The 23,947-nt window shown below is 40.6% G+C and overlaps 1 protein-coding gene, 1 long non-coding RNA gene, 1 other non-coding gene and 1 pseudogene across 6 annotated transcripts in view; 1 reads left to right on the top strand and 3 right to left on the bottom strand.

Annotated features, from left to right (window-relative positions):
• Positions 1–7,582: 7,582 nt before the first annotated feature.
• LOC131762082 (U6 spliceosomal RNA) lies at positions 7,583–7,689 on the bottom strand. The gene has a single exon (XR_009337160.1). It is a non-coding gene; the product is annotated as a U6 spliceosomal RNA (small nuclear RNA).
• Positions 7,690–11,653: 3,964 nt separating this feature from the next.
• Positions 11,654–22,534, bottom strand: LOC136794613 (uncharacterized). 2 transcript variants are annotated; one of them, XR_010841622.1, is made up of 4 exons: positions 22,054–22,534; positions 17,065–17,163; positions 14,772–15,018; positions 11,654–12,417 (listed from the first exon to the last, which is right to left on the bottom strand). It is a non-coding gene; the product is annotated as an uncharacterized lncRNA (long non-coding RNA). The 2 variants fall into 2 exon arrangements; XR_010841621.1 differs by lacking the exon at positions 11,654–12,417 and having other exon boundaries at positions 14,475–15,018.
• Positions 15,946–16,798, bottom strand: LOC131760903 (acyl-protein thioesterase 1 pseudogene; annotated as a pseudogene).
• Positions 22,297–23,947, top strand: part of TBC1D2 (TBC1 domain family member 2) — a 45,761-nt gene continuing 44,110 nt past the window's right edge. For 2 of the 3 annotated variants that reach the window (XR_010841620.1, XM_059070970.2), the window contains exon 1: positions 22,312–23,214. Coding sequence is in view for 1 of the 3 variants with exons in the window: in XM_059070970.2 (XP_058926953.1) it covers positions 22,555–23,214 (660 nt within the window). In the remaining 2 variants the exon portion in view is untranslated. Of the gene's footprint in view, positions 23,215–23,947 lie in introns of all 3 variants that reach the window. The other variant, XM_059070974.2, reaches the window with a different exon arrangement.

Raw genomic sequence — 23,947 nt, 5'->3', positions numbered from 1 at the left:
AAAAAAAAAAAAAAATCTATGGGATGCAGCAAAAGCAGTTCTAAGAGGGAAGTTTAGAGCAATACAATCTTACCTCGGGAAACAAGAAAAATCTCAAACAATCTAACCTTACAATTAAACCAACTAGAGAAAGAAGAACAAAACTCAAAGTTAGTAGAAGAAAAGAAATCAGAAAGATCAGAGCAGAAATAAATGAAATAGAGGCAAAGAAAACAATAGAAAAGATCAATGAAACTAAAAGCTGGTTCTTTAAAAAGATAAACAAAATTGATAAACCTTTAGCAAGACATCAAGAAAAAAAGGGAGAGGGTTCAAATCAATAAAATTAGAAATGAAAAAGGAAAAATTACAACTGACACTGCAGAAATACAAAGGAACATAAGAGACTACTACAAGCAACTGTATGCCAATAAAATGAACAACCTGGAAGAAATTGAAAAATTCTTAGAAAGGTACAATCTTCCAAGACTGAACCAGGAAGAAATAGAAAATATGAACAAACCAATCACAAGTACTGAAATTGAAACTGTAATTAAAAACTTCCAACAAACAAAAGTCCAGGACCAGATGGCTTCACAGAAGAATTCTATCAAACATTTAGAGAAGAGTTAACATCTATCTGTCTGAAACTATTCCAGAAAAATTGCAGAGGGAGGAACGCTTCCGAACTCATTCAATGAGGAAATAAATAAAAGAGATTAAAAAACAATAGGAAAAAACCCCAATAAAACCAAGAGCTAGTTCTTTAAAGGGTAAACAAAATTGACAAACCTCTGGACAGGTTCATCAAGAAGAAAAGAGGGCTTCCCTGGTGGCGCAGTGGTTGAGAGTCCGCCTGCCGATGCAGGGGACACGGGTTCGTGCCCCGGTCCGGGGGGATCCCGCATGCCGCGGAGCAGCTGGGCCTGTGAGCCATGGCCACGGAGCCTGTGCGTCTGGAGCCTGTGCTCTGCAACGGGAGAGGCCACAGCAGTGAGAGACCCACGTACCACAAAAAAAAAAAAGAAGAAGAAAAGAGAGAAGACCCAAATAAACAAAAGAAATGGAAGAGGAGAAATCACAACTGACACCATGGAAATACAAAAAATCATGAGAGAATACTATGAACAATTACATGCCAACAAATTCAACAACCAGAAGAAATGGACAACTTTCTAAAAACATACAGCCCACCAAAGCTGAATCAAGAAGGAACAGATAACTCGAACATACCCATCTCTAGAAGTGAAATAGAATCTGTAATTTTAAAAACTCCCCACAAACAAAAGTCCAGGGCCAGATGGCTTTACAGGCAAATTCTACCAAACATAAAAGGAAGAACTTATACCAATCCTCCTCAAACTCTTCCAAAAGACTGAAAAAGAAAGAACACTCCCAAAGACATTCTATAAAGCCACCATCACCCTGCTACCAAAACCAGACAAAGACACTACCAAAAAAGAAAATGACAGGCCGGTATCTTTGACGAATTCAGATGTAAAAATTCTCAACAAAATATCAGCAAATTGAATCCAACAACACATAAAATAGATCATACATCACAACCACACTGGATTCATCCCAGGGTCACAAGGATGGTTCAACATATGCAAATTAATGTGATACACCACATCAACAAAAGAAAAGGCAAAAACCACATGATCATCTCAGTAGATACAGGAAAAGCATTTGACAAAATTCATCATCCATTAATGATAAAAATTCTTACCGAAGTGTGTATAGAGGGAACATATCTCAACATAATAAAAGCTATTTATGACAAACCAACAGCCAACATAATACTCAACAGTGAAAACCTGAACTCCTTCCCACTAAAACCTGGAACAAGACAAGGATGCCCACTCTTACCACTTCTCTTCAACATTGGAAATTAAACATTTGGAAGTCCTAGCTACAGCAATCAGACAAGAAAAATAAATAAAAGGTATTCTAAATGGTAGGGAAGAGGTAAAACTGTCATTATATGCAGATGACATATATAGAAAACCCTGAACACTCCACACAAAAACTACTACAACTGATAAACAAATTCAGCAAGGTAACAGGATACAAGGTTAATATATAGAAATCGGTTGCAGGGCTTCCCTGGTGGCACAGTGGTTAAGAATCCGCCTGCCAATGAAGGGGACACGGGTTCGAGCCCTGATCTGGGAAGATCTCACATGCCGCGGAGCAACTAACTCATGTGCCACAACTACTTAGCCTGTGTTCTAGAGCCCATGAGCCACAACTACTGAACCTATGAACCACAACTATTGAAGCCCACGCGCCTAGAGACCGTGATCCGCAACGAGAGGCCACCGCAATGAGAAGCCCACACATCGCAACAAAGAGCAGATGCTGATCGCTGCAACTAGAGAAAGCCTGCGAGCAGCAACAAAGACCCAATGTAGCCAAAAATAAATAAACAAGTAAATAAATAAATAAATAATCTATTTTTTTTTTAAAAAGAAAGAAATCGGTTGCATTTCTTTACACTAACAATGAACTATCAGAAAGGGAATGCAAACAATTCCTTTTTAAATTGCAGCAAAAAAAAAAAAAAAATGAATACTTGGGAATAAACCTCACCAAGGTTGTGAAAGACTTATAAGCTGAGAATTACAAAACATTGATAAAGGAAACTGAAGATGATTCAAAGAGATATCCCATGCTCTTGGATTGGAAGAATTAACATTATTAAAATGGTCATACTACCCAAAGCAATCTACAGATTTAAAGCAATCCCTATCAAATTATCCATGACATTTTTCACAGAACTAGAACAAATAATCCTAAAATTTATATGGAACCATAAAAGGCCCAGAAATGCCAAAGTTATCCTGTGGAAGAAAAAAGAAAAAGCAAGAAGCATAACTCTCCCAGACTTCAGACAATACTACAAAGCTACAGTAATCAAAACAGTGTGGTATTGGCACAAAAACAGACATACGGATCAACAGAACAGAATAGAGAGCCCAGAAATAAACGTGCACACCTATGGGCAATTAATCTCAACAAAGGAGGCAAGAATATCCAATGGGGAAAAGACAGTCTCTTCAGCAAGTGGTATTGGAAAAGTTGGACAGCTCCATGTAAATCAATGAAGTTAGAGCACACCCTTACACCATACACAAAAATAAACTCAAAATGGCTTAAAGACTTAAATATAAGACATGACACCATAAAACTCCCAGAAGAGAACACAGGCAAAACATTCTCTGACATAAATCTGACCAATGTTTTCTTAGTTCAGTCTCCCAAGGCAATAGAAATAAAAGCAAAAAGAAACAAATGGGACTTAATCAAACTTACAAAGTTTCTGTACAGCAAAGGAAACCATAAACAAACTGAAAATACAACCAATGGACTGGGAGAAAATATTTGCAAATGATGCAACCAACACGGGCTTAATTTCCAAAATATACAAACAGCTCATACAACTCAATAACAAAAAAGCAAACAACCCAATCAAAAAATGGGCATAAGATCTAAGTAGACATTTCTCCAAATAAGACATACAGATGGCCAAAAATCACATGAAAAGATGCTCATCATCACAAATTATTAGAGGAAATGCAAATCAAAACTACACTGAGGTACCACCTCACACCAGTCAGAATGGCCATCATTTAAAAGTCTATAAATAATAAATGTTGGAGAGGGTGTGGAGAAAAAGGGACCCTCCTACAGTGTTGGTGGGAATGTAAATTGGTTGCAGCCATTATGAAAAACAGTATGGAGATTCCTCAAAACTAAAAATAGAGTTGCCATATGATTCAGCAATCCCACTTCTGGGCATATACCTGGACAAAACTATAATTCTATTACAACTACATGCAAAAGAATTAAATTGGACTACTTTCCCACACCATGAACAAAAATAAATTCAAAATGGATTAAAGACTTAAATTTAAGACCTGAAACCTTAAAACTTCTAAAAGAAAATATAGGCAGTATGCTCTTTGACATCAGTCTTGGTAATATTTTTTTTGGATGTCTCCTTAGGCAAGGGAAACAAAAGCAAAGAAATAAACAAATGGGACTACATCCAAAAAGCCACTGCACAGTGAAGGAAACTATCAACAAAACGAAAAGGCTGCCTACTGAATGAGAGAAAAGAGAAGGGGTTAATATCCAAACTACACAAAGAACTCATATGACTCAACGTCAAAAAAACAACCCAATTAAAAAATGGGCAGAGGATGTAAACAGACATTTTTCCAAAGACATACAGATGGCCAACAAGTATATGAAAAGATACTCAATATCACTAATCATCAGGGAAATGCAAATCAAAACCACAATGAGATATCACCTCACAGCCATCAGAATGGCTATTATCAAAAAGATAACAAATAACAAGTGTTGGTGAGGATGTGGAGAAGAGAACCCTCATGCACTGTTGGTGGGAATGTAAACTGGTACAGCCACTATGGAAAACAGTATGGAGATTCCTCAGAAAATCAAAAATAGAACTACCATACAATACAGCAAACACTAATTTGAAAAGATACGTGCACCCCTATGTTCATAGAAGCATTATTTACAATAGCCAAGATATGAAAGCAGCCTAAGTGCTCATCAACAGATTAATGGAAAAAGAAGATGTGGCATATATACACGATGGAATATTACTTGGCCATAAAAAAGAATGAAATCTTGCCATATGTGACAACACGGATGGACCTAGAGGGCATTATGCTAAGTGAAAAAAAATTAGACAGAGAAAGGCAAATAGTGTATAATTTCACTTATATGTGGAATCTATAAAAACAAAATAGGGACTTCCCTGGCGGTCCAGTGGTTAAGACTCCATGCTTCCACTGCAGGAGGCATGGGTTCGATCCCTGTCAGGGAACTAAGATCCCACATGCCACGCAGTGCAGCCAAAAAAATAAAAAATAAAATAAACAAATGAACAAACATAACAAAACAGAAACAGGGTCAGAGGTACAGAGAACAAACAGGTGGTTGCCAGAGAGGAGGGGGTTGGGGGGAGGAGAGAAACAGGTGAGGGAGATTAAGAGGTACAAACTTCCAGCTGCAAAATAAATGAGTCACCGGTATGAAATGTACAGTATGAGAGATACAGTCAATAATTATTTAATATCTTTGTATGGTAACAGAGTGTAAATAGATTTATTGCAGTGATCATTTTGCAATGTATAAAAATATCGAATCACTATGCTGTGCACCAGGAACTAACAGAGTGTTGTAGGTCAATTATACTTCAAAAATAAACCATCACACAAACTCATAAAAAAAAGAGATTAGATTTGTGGTTGCCAGAGGTGGGGTGTAGGGGGGGATTAGATAAAGGCAAAAGGTACAAAATTCCAGTTATAAGATAAATAAGTACTGGGGATAAAATGTACATGATAAAGATAATTAACACTGGTGTATGTTATATATGAAAGTTGAAAGAGTAAATCCTAAGAGTCCTCATCACAAGGAAAAAATATTTTTCTATTAAATTTTCTATTTAATTTTGTATCTACATGAGGTAATAGATGTTCATTAAAATTACTGTGATAATCATTTCATGATATATCTAATTCAAATCATTATGCTGTACACCTTAAACTTACACAGTGCTGTATGTAGATTATATCTCAATAAAGCTGGGAGAACAAAATTAAAAAATAAAATAATGTATTTGAAGATAAAATGTGTCAAATAAATGGCCTTCCCTGGTGGTGCAGTGGTTGAATCTGCCTGCTAATGCAGGGGACATGGGTTCGAGCCCTGGTCTGGGAGGATCCCACATGCCACGGGGCAACTAGGCCCGTGAGCCACAACTACTGAGCCTGCGCTTCTGGAGCCTGTGCTCCACAACAAGAGAGGCCGCAATAGTGAGAGGCCCGTGAACCGTGATGAAGAGTGGCCCCCGCTTGCCACAACTAGAGAAAGCCCTCTCACAGAAACGAAGACCCAACACAGCAAAAATAAATAATTAATAAATTGGAGTGGAGTGTGCCCGGATAAACACCCCAAAGCTTATAATAAATAAATAAATAAATAAACATTAATTCTTTGGGCTGACTATCAATTGAAAATGTTATTACTCAAAAATAAATGTTAGAAATTATGTTTTCCTGACCAGAAAACCTAAAATTTTTAAAACATATTTTAAGTAAGACTGTACTCCTTCCTTAATAAGAGAAAACTGAAATTGTTCCATAGTAAGAGAAGTAAAAAACTCAACAATGAAGGTAACTCCAAATAACTTAAGGCATAATGTTCATTACTGCATGTAACAGACCTTTATATTGAACACAAGAAATACATGATTTTGTTGATAGAAAATCCGTTTCTCTTGCCTTCACTAAATAAATGGGTTAAAGGATAATGTAAAATATATTGGTTTTAAAGATGTCAAATTATTAACCTGCCTGTTTGGGATATATTGTCGGGGGAAGGGGGTATTACTTGGTACCTCTTTTAAGCCCTTTAGCAAAAGAGCCTGGGGAATGCCCAGTATACGCAAGGACAGTACACCAAAAAGGCCACAAGGTGTCGCTTTCTGACAACCTCTAGCTTTGCAGCTGACACTATCCTCCAAGTGGAAGGAGGGGAAGGTTGAGGGATGTTGACTATACTTTGATGTAATAACCAGAAGTATGTCCATTAGAGTATACAACAATTAATGCATCTAGATTAACAGAAGTTTCCCTGTAATGTCCCTAAACCTAAAACTTAGATCTTTTTTCCCCTCTTCATCTTCTTTTCCCCTGGAGCAATTCTGAGGGTTTTTTTGTTTTTTGTTTTTTTGCAGCTTGTGGAATCCTAGTTCCCCAAGCAGGGATAAAATTCGTGCCCCCTTCAGTGGAAGCGCGGAGTCCCAACCACTGGACCACCATGGAATTCCCACTCTGAGCACGTTAATATTACTGCAGATTAGGGATACCAACCCCAATATTTTTCATCATTACCTTTCAGTCTTCACATTCAGTGGGATGCCCTGGGGAGGAATTATGGTCCCTATTTTACAGATGAGAAAACCAAAGCCCAGAAAGGTTGCAATAGGCCAATGAAAATTCCAGTGGCCAGGTTTCCTAATACCCACCAGCCCAGCTGGGGCCTGTACACCCTGTCTCTCCCCCATCCCTCAGCCTGGAGGTGGCTGGGAGTAGGGTTTGACTATTTTGCTTTCTGGAAATTAACATTAAATATTTTGTATAAACTGATATGAATTTGTAGCTATTTATGTTTATAAAATAAAGCTTCAGAGAGTTTTCATGGGTGCTCTAAGCCATTATGGGCTGTGCCTGGGATGGGTTTCCAAGGAAGCTCACTCTGTTAGGGGAGTGTATTAGTTTGCTAGGGTTGCCCTAACAAACCACAGCGCTTTAACAGAAATCAATTTTCTCACAATTCTGGAGGTTAGAAATCCAAGATCAAGGTGTCAACAGGGCTGGTTTCTTTTGAGGCCACTCTCCTTGGTTTGTAGATGGCTGTCTTCCCTGTGTCTTCACATGGTCTTCCCTCCATGTGTGTGTGTGTCCTAATCTCTTCTTATAAAGACACAAGTCAAATTGGAGTAGGGCCCACCTTATGACCTTATTTCACCTTTTTCTTTAACATCTTTATTGGATTATAAAAAAATATGGAACGCTTCACTAATTTGCATGTCATCCTTGCACAGGGGCCATGCTAATCTTCTCTGTATCATTCCAATTTTAGTATATGTGCTGCTGAAGCGAGCACTCATTTCACCTTAATTACCTCTTTAAAGGCCCTATCTCCAAATACAGTCACGTTCTGAGATACTGGGGGTTGGGACTTCAACATATGAATTTAGGGGAGATACAATTCAACCTGTAACAGGGTGAAAAAGTTGAAAAACCTGCAATACCCCTTCCAACTCTTTACCCACAAGAATGACAGTGTTCTAGTCTGTGTCCCAAGGTCACAGTTAATCACTGGTGCTAGAATTCTAATACTGGAGTCCATATGACACCAGTGACTAAGCACTCAGGCTGAATTTTGATATGTACAGCTTTTATTGTCTTCCAGCCTTCTGCACCAAATAGTTTATAATGGCAGCTTCTATTTCCGCTTTTATCCAATAGTTATTTAGAAAATTTACTGTTTTTATTTCTAAGGGATTAGATTGTTTGGTTGTTAACTTTTTTATTATTTTCAAATATTAATGACAAGGTACTTCTGGCACAAAATCTTTTTGGAAACCAAAAACATCTTTTTGACATGGAACATTATATAAAAAGAATTAGTAGTCCCTATTTAATTGACCCTACCTTATCATAGCATTCTGATCTCTGTATCTGTTTTCTGTGGCTGTTTTCTAGCAAATCTCACAAAGGCTAAAAGTGGTGTTAAAATCTCCAATTGCAATTATAGTATTTCCGAGTTTTCAATGGTATGAATTCTACTATATAATCTTCCATCCTCTTTGTGGTTTACTGCCTTCTGCCTCAAGATCTACTTTATAGTTTTAATTATAGTTAATGTTTACTGAGCATTTACTGTGCCCCACACTCTGTGCTTACAGCTTCACACAAATTGATTTATTTAATTACCAAAATAACTCTAGGGATATTGATAGAAATGTTTTATGGAGATTGGAATTTTTGCGGTACGCGGGCCTCTCACTGTTGTGGCCTCTCCCATTGAGGAGTACAGGCTCTGGATGCGCAGGCTCAGTGGCCATGGCTCACGGGCCCAGCCGCTCCATGGCATGTGGGATCTTCCCGGACCGGGGCACGAACCCGTGTCCCCTGCATTGGCAGGCGGACTCTCAACCACTGCGCCACCAGGGAAGCCCCTGGAGATTGGAATTTATATAGTATTGAAGGCTTCCTTAGAAAAAAACACAATTATGAACACAAAGTTAGACACGAAAATGGATGCTTATTCAGAACAAGAAAATAAATATAACAAATTGAGCAGCCCCTGCAGGTGAGCTTAAGCTTCATTAACTTCACCTAAATCTGCCTCCAAAGACAGATGTTCTCCTTAGTTCCATGTTTATAGATGAGAAGACTGAGACCCTGGTTGAGTAAATCACTCAAGATTGCAGTACTGGAAATGGACTGCAGAGCCCTCGCCTTTATCCACTGCCTCGCAATGTTATCACTGAGAGTGCACCAGTATCATGTAGCAACTTGTTATGATTTCAAATCCATGTTTGGAAAGCTTGTTTTATACAAGTTGGTTGTGGTTTGAACTTGCTGTGAATAACTTCTTTTTGATGAAATTGTTTTGAAGTTGGATATTAGGACTTTCTGACACAGCTTTTCCACCTGGAGTGGACAGGAGCATTACATCATTGATACCAAGGTAATGGCAGTGGTACCCATCACATGATGGACTTTTAAATGATAAAAACCAAAAGGTTTGATCAGCAAGTCTAGGGTGTTCCATCTGGGCAAGGCTACTCTTTGCTGATCCAAATAGTTCTGTGAAGCTCTTGAGACACCTGTTCCTAACCCTAGCCAGGCTACTCTTGGTCAGCAGTGGTGCTAAACTGTGCTGCAGTCTCAGGAAGAGAAGAGATATCCGTTCCTGCCATGGCAATATTAGTCCTCACAGGCAGTGGCGCAAGCCATGTGAGGGTCCCTGGAGTAAAAACCTCTGGAGCAACCTTTGCCAACACTGGTACTGGGACCTAAGCCAGCAGCTGATACCCAACTTTTAGTTGGAAGGAATGAATCTACCGGGAACCAACTCATAGAAGGGTATACCTGAACTAAATTTGGACTTTACTGCTTTCATTCCCCCCTTTGCCTGGAACAACAGTATAAATTAATATATCATTGATTTTGTTATCAAAAACTCAGTCCTTTTCCCCAATGTCGAATAAAAATAACAAGGGCAAGGTTTTGAGGATAAAGAAAAGAGAAATTTATTGATATACCAGCAAATGAGGAGGGTAGCAGACTAACACCTTGAAAACTGCTGTCCTGCCTTCTGGGGAGAAAGCAGGCATATTTAAAGGAAAATCTTGGGGCTGGGGTTAAGAGGAACAAACAAAAACAGCAAGAATGCCTGTCCACATTAATCAGTAACAAAGACTGCACGATAACAAAGACTAAGTTTTAGTTCCCAGCAACGGAGAGAGAAGACAGGAAAAACAGTTTCACCTAGAAATCATGCATCAGGGACTTCCCTGGTGGCGCAGTGATTGGGAATCTGCCTGCCAATGCAGAGGACACAAGTTCGAGCCCGGGTCCGGGTGGATCCCACATGCCACGGAGCAACTAGGCCCATGCGCCACAACTACTGAGCCTGTGCTCTAGAGCCCGCGAGCCACAACCACAACTACTGAAACCCGCATGCCTAGAGTCCCTGCTTGTCGCAACTAGAGAAAGCCCACGTGCAGCAACAAAGACCCAATGCAGCCAAAAATAAAATAAAAATAAAATAAATTTTAAAAAAAGAAATCATGCATCAAACAGTTTTAGCCTTGTAGCCCTGTCATTTATAACCTTCCATATCTATGGGAGTGAGGGCAACGAAGTCTTCTGGCTACTTCTGCTGAACAGGGGCAATGTTAAAATTCAGGATTAGAGGAGAGAAAGTTCTGGACTTTCACTTTAAAGAATTATCTTGTCCCAAAAGATGCTCTAGAATCCTGCAAGATATGCAAAGAGGCTTTTTCTTTTTTCTTTCTGGCTTGACATCACCTCTTCTTATAATAGCACCTTGAGGCCATAAGGTTGCAGTTGGCAATCAGGTTCTCAGTAGTACAGAAATGTGTCTGAAACCACGTTCAGAATGGCCATCCAGCTCTATTTTGGATGCCTGAACCAGTTACTCTACTTTGATTTTTAAATGTATTCTTTTTCTTACTGGTTAAAGCAGATGTACAATGCATGTCTCTGACAGGTCACAAACAGGTTGTTCTAGTCTAAGTTAAATCATGTAAAAGCCAGAATAACTTCGCCATACCTCAATATGTGAAAATTTCTTCTATAATTTCCCCTTTTTGTTTGCAAATCTTTCGATAGAAAGCACTGATGATCAAAATATTTGTCACTTGATGTCAGGGTGGTTGCTGCCGGCCCTAGGTCCACCATGCCCCTCAGTGCTAGGCCTACTGTGTGTGTGTGTGTGCGTGCACGTGCCTAGTTATCCACATTGGAGGAAAACTAATCAAACATAGTGAACAAGCTCAGACGTATGCCAACGAAGAAACACTTTATAGGCTCTAACTTTATTGGTTATACCAGATTGTCATTCAAACATTGTATATGTGCTTTTCGCAGTATACTCAAAGCAAGCAGTGATACATGTCATGAATAGTTGTACTCTTGACAACAACTTCACTAAAGAATTTTCTTTTCATCCTGAACACTGGAGTTAAAAGTATGGTTAGAAGTAAAACAATAACTTTCCATTTTGATAGGAAGACAAACATTTGGTAAACAGTTCAATTAAATTAGTTGGATGGAGACTTCCCTGGTGGTCCAGTGGTTAAGAATCCTCCTTCCAATGCAGGGGATGAGGGTTCAATTCCTGGTTGGGGAACTAAGATCCCACCTGCTGTGGAGCACCTAAGCCCATGGGCTGCAACTACTGAACCTGCGCACCACACCTAGAGAGAAACCTGCACGCCACAACCAAAGAGAAGCCCGCGTGCTGCAATGAAGAGCTCACACACAACAAAAAGATCCCGCGTGCCACACTAAGACCCAATGCAGCCATAAATAAATAAATATTTTAAAAATAACAATAAATAAATTAGTTGGATGGTTCTTACAGGCCTGGTCCAGATTTTGGGGTCAGCTGCCTACCACTACTGTTAACTTCTTCTCATCCTGGTACGGGTGTCATTTGTGGTCAGCAGTCTTTTCTATAGACAGTCCAATGCAGAGGCCCTTCTTAAGCGGAAAACATGAAGAGTCAATTTCCTTCAGGGACTTCCCTGGTGGTCCAGTGGCTAAGACTCCGTGCTACCAATGCAGGGGGCCCGGGTTTGATCCCTGGTCAGGGAAGTAGATCCCACATGCTGCAACTTAGAGTTCACATGCCACAACTAAAGATCCTGCATGCCACAATTAAAAGATCCCGCATGCCACAACTAAAGATTCTGCATGCTGCAACTAAAAGATCCTGCATGTCGCAATTGCAGATCCCCCATGCCGCAACTAAAAGATCCCACATGCCGCAACTAAAAGATCCCGCATGCCACCACTAAAGATTCCGCATGCCACAACTAAAGATCCTGCATGCTGTAACGAAGATCCCACATGCCACAACCAAGACCCAGTGCAGCCAAATAAATAAATAAATAAAAGAGTCAATTTCTTTCCATTTTGCTGCACATATGCTAGTTAAAGAGTACCTGATAAGGGTCCTTTTGTCTAATTTGGAGACAGTCCTTTAAATGATGTCTTTTCCAGGGTACATAATCTCCTAGTTGCAAGTCACAGGGCATCTGATCTTCATCCAAAGATAGATTACTGTGACTGGCTTTAGAAACAAGCTTAGAATATTATTTTAATAATTCAATTAAACTTTACAATAATGTAACAGTAACAAGGAGCCATCTTGGACGTAGAGAATAAATACAAAACCTCAGTAAAAACAAAACTTCAATATCCAAAGATATACTATTGAAACATAATTTTTCTCTCTAAATTACCCTCATTTCTACTAAATCTAGCCAAATAAACACATTACTGACCAGGGGATTTTTGCAGAAACTAACCCCCATGGCTGGCAATTTGCTATGTAAGTGAATATTAAAACACCCGCATCTGAGTAAATATCAGCAACTTTTTTTGCACTTAATGTATTTATTTGAAACTTTGTATACGTCTTACTAAAGCATTCTAATATTTCATTAGAGTGTGACAGGCAGTATAGCAGGCACCTCTGTGCAGGGGAACAGAATATCTATTACAAATATACCGTGTTTCATTGCGCTTTCCCCTGGAAGAGCAGACTCTACACTTCCCGGCAGCATTTTTTTTTTTTTTTAGTCCTGTGGGTATTATTTCCTCTAGAATATGTTCTTTTATTTTACCTGATAGTCGACAAGGTGGATCTGTGCAGGGGGCTTGAAGGACCAGGTGTGGGACTACTACTACATTCACCAGAATGGTCAGTTACCCATTCTCTAACTACTGCTAACAAAAATTGCTTGTAAGTCATTTTATTCTGTGCAATAAGGCTACAATAAATATTAAACGCATTGAATAAACCGCAATTACTCAAATAGAAACCCATTTTCTTAAACCATTTTCAAGTTTTCCAGAGGATACTGACGTTTGCCAGATACTGATTGGATCGATCAATTCCTTTCATATATTTATTATACTCTTATATACAAGTGGGCTTAGTTATCTGATGGCCAGTCCCCCTGCATTCCTTTCCTGTAGATGCTATGGAGGTGTCTTGAATAGCTGTCACCATGCAGACTAGCCTCTTGTCTTTCCATATAAGAAGAATCACTTCTCCCTTCCGTAAGAATGTCATTTCTCCTCTCTGTAGATTTTTAGATTTCTCCTTTAATTGGTTTAGTAGACCATGATTCTCTCTTATTTCAGATGTGAACACCCTGTTGTAATAACTGTCTTGGTAAATATGGTGCCATGAACCAAGATAAGGTTGTAGGACCAACAATATTGTTTCTTGCAGTTTCTTTCCTTCACCCATGTAAATCTCAAGGCTGCATATACATCCAGTTTCACTTTTGCTAACCATCCTGACCAAAATTCCATATTTTCTAAGTTTTCCAGGATTACAGGTTTTGAATCTGAGTTGTCCTCTCCACCTTAATCATTGCCTCATCAAGTGATAGCTCTTGTTTGGGTATATAGATCAATTGAAATTTTGGCAGAAAATAATCCAAAAGAGGTTTAACTTTTGAAATTCTGTCTGCAGGAAGTGGAATTTCTGAGTTATCGTTAAAGTGAAGAAATGTCATTATTTGTTCAAACCTTCTTCTCGTCATAATCTTCGGAAAGATAGGTGTTTCAAGTAAGAGATCAGTCGACCAATGTTCTTCCCAGTGTGACTTTTCTTTTTTTTTTTCAGAATTTTATTTCACTTTGATAGAAACCATGAAAAAGATTTACATTTTCCCACGTTACAGCACAACATTTCAATGGAATATTTCTTGCCATAAATTAGATCTTGCTGATTTGTGTAAGTGAAACAACAGTTTATATTCTTCAAGATAAAAGCAAAATGACTTAGTAAATGATTGTTTAAAACTGTAAATCCAGACATAAACATATGGCTTCATTATTAACATCCTATACTGTCCATACGAAATCATTTCCATCATCAAGTAGCCCCCATTTATAAACATGCATTCCTAATGGTGTTCTAGTCAGTTGGAATACAGCAGAAAAATTAACAGTTCAGAAATATCAGGTGTACATTTTTGCTACATATTAAACTGGGTGGTAACTACACCATATGTATTGAGTTCTGATTAACTTTTATTACCCATAAACTTGCTTTCAAATAATGTTAACCAATAATCTGAAAAATCTATTTAAAATCAAATAATGGCTACTTTTATGTTTGCACAGAAACTCTCTGACTACAGTGAAAATTTCAAATAAGTCCATTGGCAGAAAAAAGTAAAGCAAATATTTTGAATGTACTGTTCATTTCCTACAGCAGTCGGTTTCAAACATATGTGCAAAATAAGTAAACTAAAACTATGCTATGAGGAGAATCATCTTAGAGCTAATCATCTTAGAAATTACAATTTGTAAGATCAGTAAATATTTCAGAACATACTAGAATATGACCTAATTATTCTTTCAGTTAATTACAGAAAAATACAACCACAGAATTATTCTCGTTACCTGGACTGAAGATTCAAGTAACTCTGCCGGCCTAAACGGCAGACAAAGGTCCAGTTTAAGAAGTAGTGTAGAAACTTTGAAGGGATGTCTGGTTTCTTTCTACAAGTATAAATATGTTTTCAATGCCGTCATGTCTGTGATTCAGAATGTCAAATTACAGCACGTATTGACAGCAGATGTCTATGACAAGTAGGCAATATTTGGTCCGTTATGAAGAATAAAAAAGAAGAAAGAACACATTTCTTTTCTAGAGAGGAAAAAAGAATATTAAATAGAAATTATATTCAGGAAAGAAAAACCTGGTCCCCAAAATAAAAGGGCCATTAATTGAAGACACCAATATTACTCTTTATTGACACTTAGAAGCATTATCCCTATTATTAGTAATAATGTAATAACACCTTACTCTTGTTATGTATTAAAATCATTACGTACGTATGAACACATATATAAAAATACATGGACTTCCCTGGTGGCACAGCGGTTAAGAATCCACCTACCAATGCAGGGGACATGGGTTCAAGCCCTGGTCTGGGAAGATCCCACATGCCATGGAGCAACTAAGCCCGTGCACCACAACTACTGAGCCTACACTCTATAGAGCCTGCGAGTCACAACTACTGAGCCCTCACACCACAGCTACTGAAATTCACATGCCTAGAGCCCAAGGCCCGCAACAAGAGAAGCCACCTCAATGAGAAGCCCGCACGCCACAACAAAGAGTAGCTCCCGCTCACCGCAACTAGAGAAAGCCCGCATGCAACAACGAAGACCCAATGCAGCTAAAATTAAATAAATAAATTAATTAAAAATATATATATATACAGATACTGCATGGTGACTAAGTAATTTGGGAATAAGTCCAGAGTCTAAGTCACAGCATGCATAAACTGTTTATATCTTAACTGCTCATTTATACCTGAACAAGTTTTCATTAAGCATACTAATAATTTTTAAGGGATATAATAAGAAATCTGGTTGCAGTATTTTATTATTTTGCTGAATTACATTTGGGAGAAAGAAGCTAGCTGCTTCACCTATTTTAATACTAATATATTCTGGATCATGTTACACAAATACATACATAGAAACTTAAAAGATCTTAAATTTTCCATGAGATTTATTTAGCCTGTGTCATTGGTGTGTATTTGCAAAACATTTTAACACTGCAAACATTAGAGGTTTCAAGATCGGACAAAGGAAAGTTTATACTCTACAATGATGATGCTGGTGTGTACTTCTCCACAAAGCCTCTTAGTGACATCAATCAATAGGAGTTAGGAGTTTATCAATGAACTGCTTGATATCCATCATTTCCTGTTGACATGAACTGTGTATCATGCTTCCATAGGTTTTGAAGGTTACATTGGCTGGATTTACCAAAGTTTTTAGCCTTTCAGCAGTAAGAGAACCAAACATTAGGGGAACTAAAGGCTCCAAATCTCCATGGCACTGAAGAATAGAAATGTCTCTATTCAAGCCACTGATAGGACCCCATGGAAAGGAAGCCCGCAGAGGCAGCCAGCAGATGAAAGCTGTGACGCCGGCCAGCTTCTGCTGTGTGGTCAGTGCTGTGCACAGAGATAAAGCTCCTCGCTGAGAAAATCCTCCCAAAATAATTCTGTTAGAAGGAATGCCATTCTTCACCTCTTGCCCTATCAAAGCTTTTATACTTTCTGCTGCCTGTTTAATTCCAGTTTCATCTTCCTGTGAATCTGGTGAACGACCAATAATGTCAAACCAAGAAGGCATGGCCATGTTCATATTTAATGTTACAGGCATAACTGGTGCGTGTGGGCAGGTGTATTTGATGTGGGTGCTTCTGATACCTGCCAAGTCTTCTGCCCACCCATGCCCTGTGTCTCCCAATCCATGAAGGAAAATCACTGCGGCGGTGGCCTTCCGGATGGCAGCCACAATGGCGGGCAGCAGGGCCGACATGTTATTGTGGCACATACACTGGCTCGACCAACCACAGATCGGAAGTGGAAGGTGGAGCAGGCGCCGGGCTGCAGCCAAGGGAGTGCGAGCACCAAGTCCAGCCCGAGGGGCGCCCAGTGTGACTTTCTTATTTGTACCATCAAAATTATTAATCCAAGAAACTTCATGTTACTACTGGTTACATCACTCCATTTTAAAGCCTTATCATAATTTTTATATGATTTTTCATTCTATTGATGATACAAGTTTGTTTGAGAAGCGATCAACTCGAAAAAGTCGTTACCAAAAATTAATGCTGTTATTTCGCTAACACTTTGCGGGTTATTACATTCAATAGTTACACAGGACACACCTGTAAAGTCTTCTAATTTCTGTCAAATGCTGTCTTCAATCCACTCTTCTGTAGAAGCAAAGGAGCATTCTCCACCACTGTGAGTTTCATTTTCACTTTCTGTATCAGAATCAATCACTAAGGTTTTTTGTCTTTTTGTTGGTCTAACATTCACATCATCTGAATCAGATCCCAGACACTAGTATATATGTCGCCCAGACAATCAGAGAAAATATCTGCATAAAATTCATCAAAAAATTCTTCTTCACCCAAAATCTCGTGATGCATCATTTTTGAAAATTTTACAGTAATAAGATTGCATTTATCATATACACAAGGTTGGAACAAAAACCTAATGGAGCAAAATGTGAACGATAACAACAATCAAAAGTTGTATAATGAACCCTTGATCAATTTTATTTTTATTTTTTTTAATTTATTTTTTTATTTATTTAGCTGTGTTGGGTCTTCGTTGCTGCACATGGGCTTTCTCTAGTTGCAGCAAGTGGGAGCTACTCTTCATTGCAGTGCATAGGCTTCTCACTGTGGTAGCTTCTCCTGTTGTGGAGCACAGGCTCTAGGCGCACGGTCTTCAGTATTTGTGGCACACGGGCTCAGGAGCTGTGGCACGTGGGCTCAGTAATTGTGGCTCGCAGGCTCTAGAGCACAGGCTCAGTAGTTGTGGCACAAAGGCTTAGCTGTTCCGCAGCATGTGGGATCTTCCTGGACCAGGGCTCAAACCTGTGTCCCCTGCATTGGCAAGCAGAGTCTTAGCCACTGCACCACCAGGGAAGTCCCAACCCTTGATCAATTTTAAGCTTTAACAACTTCACATGGTGATGTTAATTGTATCACTCCCTAAAAACATATTGGTTAAGTCTCCATGCTCCCAATGCAGGGGGCCCAGGGTCAATCCCTGGTCAGGGAACTAGATCCGCATGCTGCAACTAAGAGTCCACATGCTGCAACTAAAAAGATCTCGTGTGCCGCAACTAAAAAAATCCCACGTGCGTCAACTAAAGATCGCACATGCAGCAACGAAGATCCTGCGTGCCGCAACTAAGACCCAGCACAGAGCCAAATAAATAAATATATATATATATTTAAGTATCTTATAAAAAAAAATAATGTGTTAAGATTAACTTGTTCAAAATAAGTCTGGTTTCCATAAACTTGGCCTGATTATTTGCATAAGTGTAATTGCTCATATAGGCTCTCTTAAACTGGCTGCACTGGAACTTTTCATTAGGAATCCCAGATCAAACTTTTTTTTTTTTTTTTTTTTTTTTTTTTGCTGTATGCGGGCCTCTCACTGCTGTGGCCTCTCCCGTTGCGGAGCACAGGCTCCGGACGCACAGGCTCAGCGGCCATGGCTCACGGGCTTAGTTGCTCCGCGGCATGTGGGATCTTCCCGGACCAGGGCACGAACCCGTGTCTCCTGCATCGGCAGGCGGATTCTCAACCACTGCGCCACCAGGGAAGCCCCCAGATCAAACTTTTAAAAGGCCCCTCAAGGCTAGGAAAGCCATGCTAATAGCTTGCCTTCAGATTCTGCCTGTGATATCTATGGATTTGGGTAAATTCCTCTCTTCTCCAGGTCTCCAGAATATCTTGAGATTCCTGCACCTGACAAGAGGTGACCTTCCTCATTCATCTGACAAGACTTCTGGGAGCCCAAGAGTTTCCAATCTCTGGAGGGATCGGATAGAAAGAAAAGATAAATGCTTTGAGCTTCCCTGGTGGCGCAGTGGTTGAGAGTCCGCCTGCCGATGCAGGGGACACGGGTTCGTGCCCTGGTCCGGGAAGATCCCACATGCCGCGGTGCGGCTGGGCCCGTGAGCCATGGCCACTGAGCCTGCGCGTCCGGAGCCTGTGCTCCGCAACGGGAGAGCCCACAACAGTGAGAGGCATGCGTACCGCAAAAAAAAAAAAAAGATAAATGCTTCAATTCTACTTACAAGGGTATAATTTACCAAGTTGTTATAAATCATAATTAGCTTAAGGGGAAAGGTTTCTTTACATCTGAAAAACACAGATTAAAAGCCAGTAATACTTCAGATAAAAACCAAAAAATTACAACCATATTCATCAGTTCACTCAGCCTATGTAACTAATCCTTTTGCTAACAGTTTATGAAACCATCAGAGTTTCCATTAGAATTGTTTAATTTCTACCCAATTCAGCAGTATGATCTGAAAGTTATCAGAAAGCTGTACTTGTCAAAAAGTCCTTTCTATGATTCGTCGTAAAGATGAAGCAGTTTTACAAAGCATCAGAATGAAATAATAACTGTCTATGAATGACAAAAGACATAAAGGTGACAGTTAAAGATCTGATTACAACGCAGTTGACAAAGAAGCTTAACTGAGTGCTATGACGTACGACATTTTAAGATAATAACTAGAATTATGACTGATAACAATACCAGGACACATCCAAATTTTAGGAACTTCATCTAATTTCTAGAACATTTTAATAAGATTTACCCATACAATATAACGTAAAAAGGTTTATCACCACTCACCTGACAATGTTTCCAATGTAATTTAACATAAGAAATAATTCAAATTAATTTAAAATTTCTCTCTGAGATACCTCAGGGGTTCATTGAAACATCCCAAAGTTAGTTAGAGGTTAAAAGAACTTTATTTAGAACTTGATCCTTGGGAAGTTTGTCAAAAATATCAAAAAGTTTTAAAACACCTAGTCAAATAGGATCATAACTCACTATGAAACAATACTTATTATTTTAACAAAAGTAACAATAAAAGATTTCAGAGTCAAATACAGAACGTTACAATAGATCACTAAAGATCACTTAAAAAGTGAAGAACTTACAGTTTGTTATCAAAAGCAGCTCAATATTCCAGGAAAAACTATTCTCTTGACAGAGAGAGAGTAAACCAAAATCCAGCCTTGTACCAGCTCACTTTTAATAACAAATTCATCTACTTAATTAAATTCAATCTAATCTTGGCCAGTTTTGACCATGCATAAAACTCTCTTCTCAAGGTTCCTTTCCCACAACCGTTCCATCACTTCCTATATCCTTATAAGTTTGTCCTCCTCTCCCCTCATTTAGAAATAACTAGCTTCAGGACAAAATTACTCTTTCCCCTTAACAAAAGTATCTCCATTCTTCTCACCCTTCTCTTATCGACAACATGTATCCTACTTTATTTACATACTGAAATGTTTCCCTTATTATTTCTAGTAGTTTTTAATTGCACATATATTACAATTTTTAATCCTTAAAATGAAAACCAAGAAGCAAGAATTATGAACTGTTTGTCATACCACTATTTCCTGACTGGCAAACTTAAGAACATATTCCATAACCTCTAAAAATATACATTTTTTTTTCACAGCATAATTTTTCTTCGATGTGGTAAAAGATGTGTATCTAATAAACCCAAACATCTTTAGTTTTTCTCTCACAGGAAGACAAAAGTAGGCAAACTCAGGCTTGTCTAGCAGTCTGTGTCCAGTGTTTTATCTTATTAAAAAATGATCTAGACCTTCAATGAATTCTCATCATTTAACTTTCTCTTTCTAGGAGCATACTAAAAATCCCCCAGTTGTGTAAAATACATCCTAGGAACAACTACAAGAAGGAATAGAGCTCTCATTTCCCATTTTCCTTTTAGACAAAAAAGGCTTATAGCTATAAGTTGGCCATTCGGCCAAAATTCTTCCCAAGGGACTTTCAGATGGAATTAAAGGCACCTCCCATGTTTAAAAGCAGACAAATGACTAAAGAACAACAACAAAGGAACCAACCCAAAATATATTAAAACGAAGGCCAAGTAGACAAACAGGAACCTTTCAAAACTCAGAAGAAAACAAAAGGGAACGACTTCGCTGGGTTCCCTGGTCCCACTCAACCATGACTTTAACACCAACGGCGCTACAAATGCCTCCTAACAGGCTGGAAGATTCACAACCTTTCCCAAAAGTGTGGAATCAAGGGGCGCGGGGGGGGGCACTTCCCCAAGTGGCCAAGGTGTGGCAACTCTTCCTCAAAGAAGGTTCAAGCTACAGGAGACCACATCCTTTTCAAGGAGAGAGACGGGAGTAAGATAGGGCTCCAGCCGCTGGGACAGCCAGCCCCTCACTCTCTCCCCAGGAGGCACCACTCCCACAGGCAAGGGCTCCAAACCCAACCCAGGGCACCCCTCCCTGCTTCGACAGCGTTAGGTTGGAGGTCCAGAGCGGGATGCACGCCACAGGGGCGCCGACGTGCCTCCTGGCTGGCTCAGCCAATTTTGTTACCAAAAATTCGGTCCTAGTCCTCATGCCAAATGAGAATAACAAGGACAAGGTTTTGAGGATAAAGGAATGAGAAATTTATTGATTGCCAGCAGGTGAGAAGGGTAGCAGACTAATGTCCTGAAAACTACCGTCCTGCCTTCTGGGGAGAAAGCAGGTATATTTAAAGGAAAGTCTTGGGGCTAGGGTTAAGAGAAACAAGCAAAAACGACAAGAAGGCCCGACAACGTTAATCAGGAGCAAGGAATGCAGAGTAACAAGAATGTAAGTTTTAGTTCCCAGGAACAGAGGGAGAAGACAGGAAACATTTCGCTTAGAAACCATCCATAAGTTTTAGCCTTGTGGCCCTGTTACAGTTTGATGTTATTTATTAGCTTATTAAAAGACATTACTATCCTATATGCTACTGACTTGTGAAATACTATTATAAATGATAATTCCTGCAGTTAACCGGTGTTAAATAAATTACTGGCAAAGACAATCTCAGTCTCTGAGCATAATTTTCCCCCAACAATGAGAATTTTAAGGACTGCAGAATGGGAGAAGCTAAAGGGAGAGGAGATAAGAAAGGGCTAGAGGAGAACCGTGATGGCCCTAAAGAGGTGGAAGGAAATAGGCTCCACAGCCCAAGTGGAGGGATGCGCCTAAGACAAGACGGAAGGGGAGAAACTTAAGGACAAGAGGTAGAATGAGACATGAAGTTGACCGAGCTTGTCAGGGCCTAGATACATATTTATTTACCCAATTTACTGAGCCCAACTCCGTCCAGGCACTGGATTCCAGAAGGGCAGCAGCCGGGCCCGGGCACCCAATGTAACGCGAGCAGCCAGGGAAGGAGGCGAGTGGGAGCTGGGACCGAGGGAGGAGAAGCCGCCGCGGTCAGAGCTGAGTCACTGGGGTGCTAAATTAGCCCCGGGGATAATAAGCCCCTAGCAGCGCCCACAATCCACGCGCGCTTTGAGCGGCGCCGGAAATGGCGTCACCGAGCCGGGCGTCCCTTTCAACTAATGGCCGCGCGATCCGCCGTCGGGCGGTGACCCGAGCGGCACCTGGGGAAAAAAGGCGGGAGGCCCATAAGGCGCGAGAAGAGACGACCCATCCACGTCATTACGCGAGTTACCAGAGCAGCGCAGTCGGGGACCGGCGTCTCTTGCAGCTTCCCTTTTGCCGGTTAACCTAGCTCAGGGTCACCACGCCTTCAACCCGAGGACCGCCTCACGCCCGAAGCTGCCCCCAGTAAAGATGGCGGATAGGCACGGAGGAGAAGCCGGAAGAGGCGGGGTGGGAGGAGCCGGCAGGGGGCGTGTACCTGGCTGCAGAGAGGTTCGGATGGGCGTAGCCAGCAGCCCCTACTGGGCGTTCCATCAAGGAGGAGCACACACCGCAGCCAGCCGCGTCCCTCCGTCGTCTCTTGGGGGCGGGTCACCACTGGCTCCGCCCCTGTCCAGAAAGCTCCTTCTTGGAAGGTGTCACCTGAGTTTCCGAGATTTGACCAGAGTTGGGCCGCCGACCTCCAGTCCCTCGGCGATGGAGAGCACCCAGGAGAAACCCGCGGAGCCTACTTTCCCCGTCCCCGGGTCCGAAGAGCCTGTCGGCTTGGCCAGGAACCCCGACGTGTTGCCTCCCAAGGAGTCGGAAGGCTGCGCCCGGCCCCTGGAGACGGCCCCCAAGAAACTCTGTGGATATTTGAGTAAGTTTGGCGGCAAAGGGCCCATCCGGGGCTGGAAATCCCGCTGGTTCTTCTACGACGAGAGGAAATGCCACCTGTATTATTCACGGACCGCGCAGGATGCAAATCCCTTGGACAGTATCGACCTCTCCAGTGCAGTCTTTGACTGCAAGGCGGACGCCGAGGAGGGTACTTTCGAAATCAAGACTCCCAGCCGGATTATTACCTTGAAGGTAAATGGAGCAGTTTTTTCCTTTTCAGCCGGGATGAGATCCCAGAGCACAGCAGGGCGCAGGTGGGTGGTCACAATAAACTTACGATAATCACCGACCCTGATCAGGCCAGTGAACCCTGGGTGCCCAGGGTTTTGTACTTTCCAAAGCACATTCACACCCAGTTCTTCATTGGGTTCCCACAACAAAGGCCCGGATGATGGACCCATATTACGGATCAAGAAACTGAGTCACAAAGAGATGAAGTGACTGGTCCGAGGTCACACAACAAAAAAGTGGTGTAGCCCACACTCGGAATCCCATAGCTTTTCTACCTCTCAGTACTGTGTCAAAACTTTTACTTTTAGGTGTGGCTAACAATGCTGTTACCTTAACTTTCTTACTTGGGGCTGAAGTATAGTCAAGATATGAGCTTTGCCATCCTCTCTCAAGGCCCGGATCCTGAATTACTTTTCTTGATGTTGTGGCCACGGGGAGTGAATGCTGAGAAAACGTTGGCAGAGATTGGGAGATAAATACTTAGGTTTCACTGATTAACCTAGATTGTTCATTGATGCACGTCTAAACCTGTTTTCTCATCAGTAGGTTTTGTTTTATTATCATATTTAACTGAGAAAGCCTGAAGCAGTGCAAAGGCCATGTGCTTTGAAATCAGACAGACTTGGATTCAAATTCTACATCAGCTACTTACTAGCTGTGTAACTCTGGGCAAGTTAACCTCTTAGTACCTAGA

This window comes from Kogia breviceps, chromosome 8 (genome assembly GCF_026419965.1).
Source record: "Kogia breviceps isolate mKogBre1 chromosome 8, mKogBre1 haplotype 1, whole genome shotgun sequence".
NCBI lineage: Eukaryota > Metazoa > Chordata > Mammalia > Artiodactyla > Physeteridae > Kogia > Kogia breviceps.
This window is presented reverse-complemented; position numbering and strand designations above follow the sequence as displayed.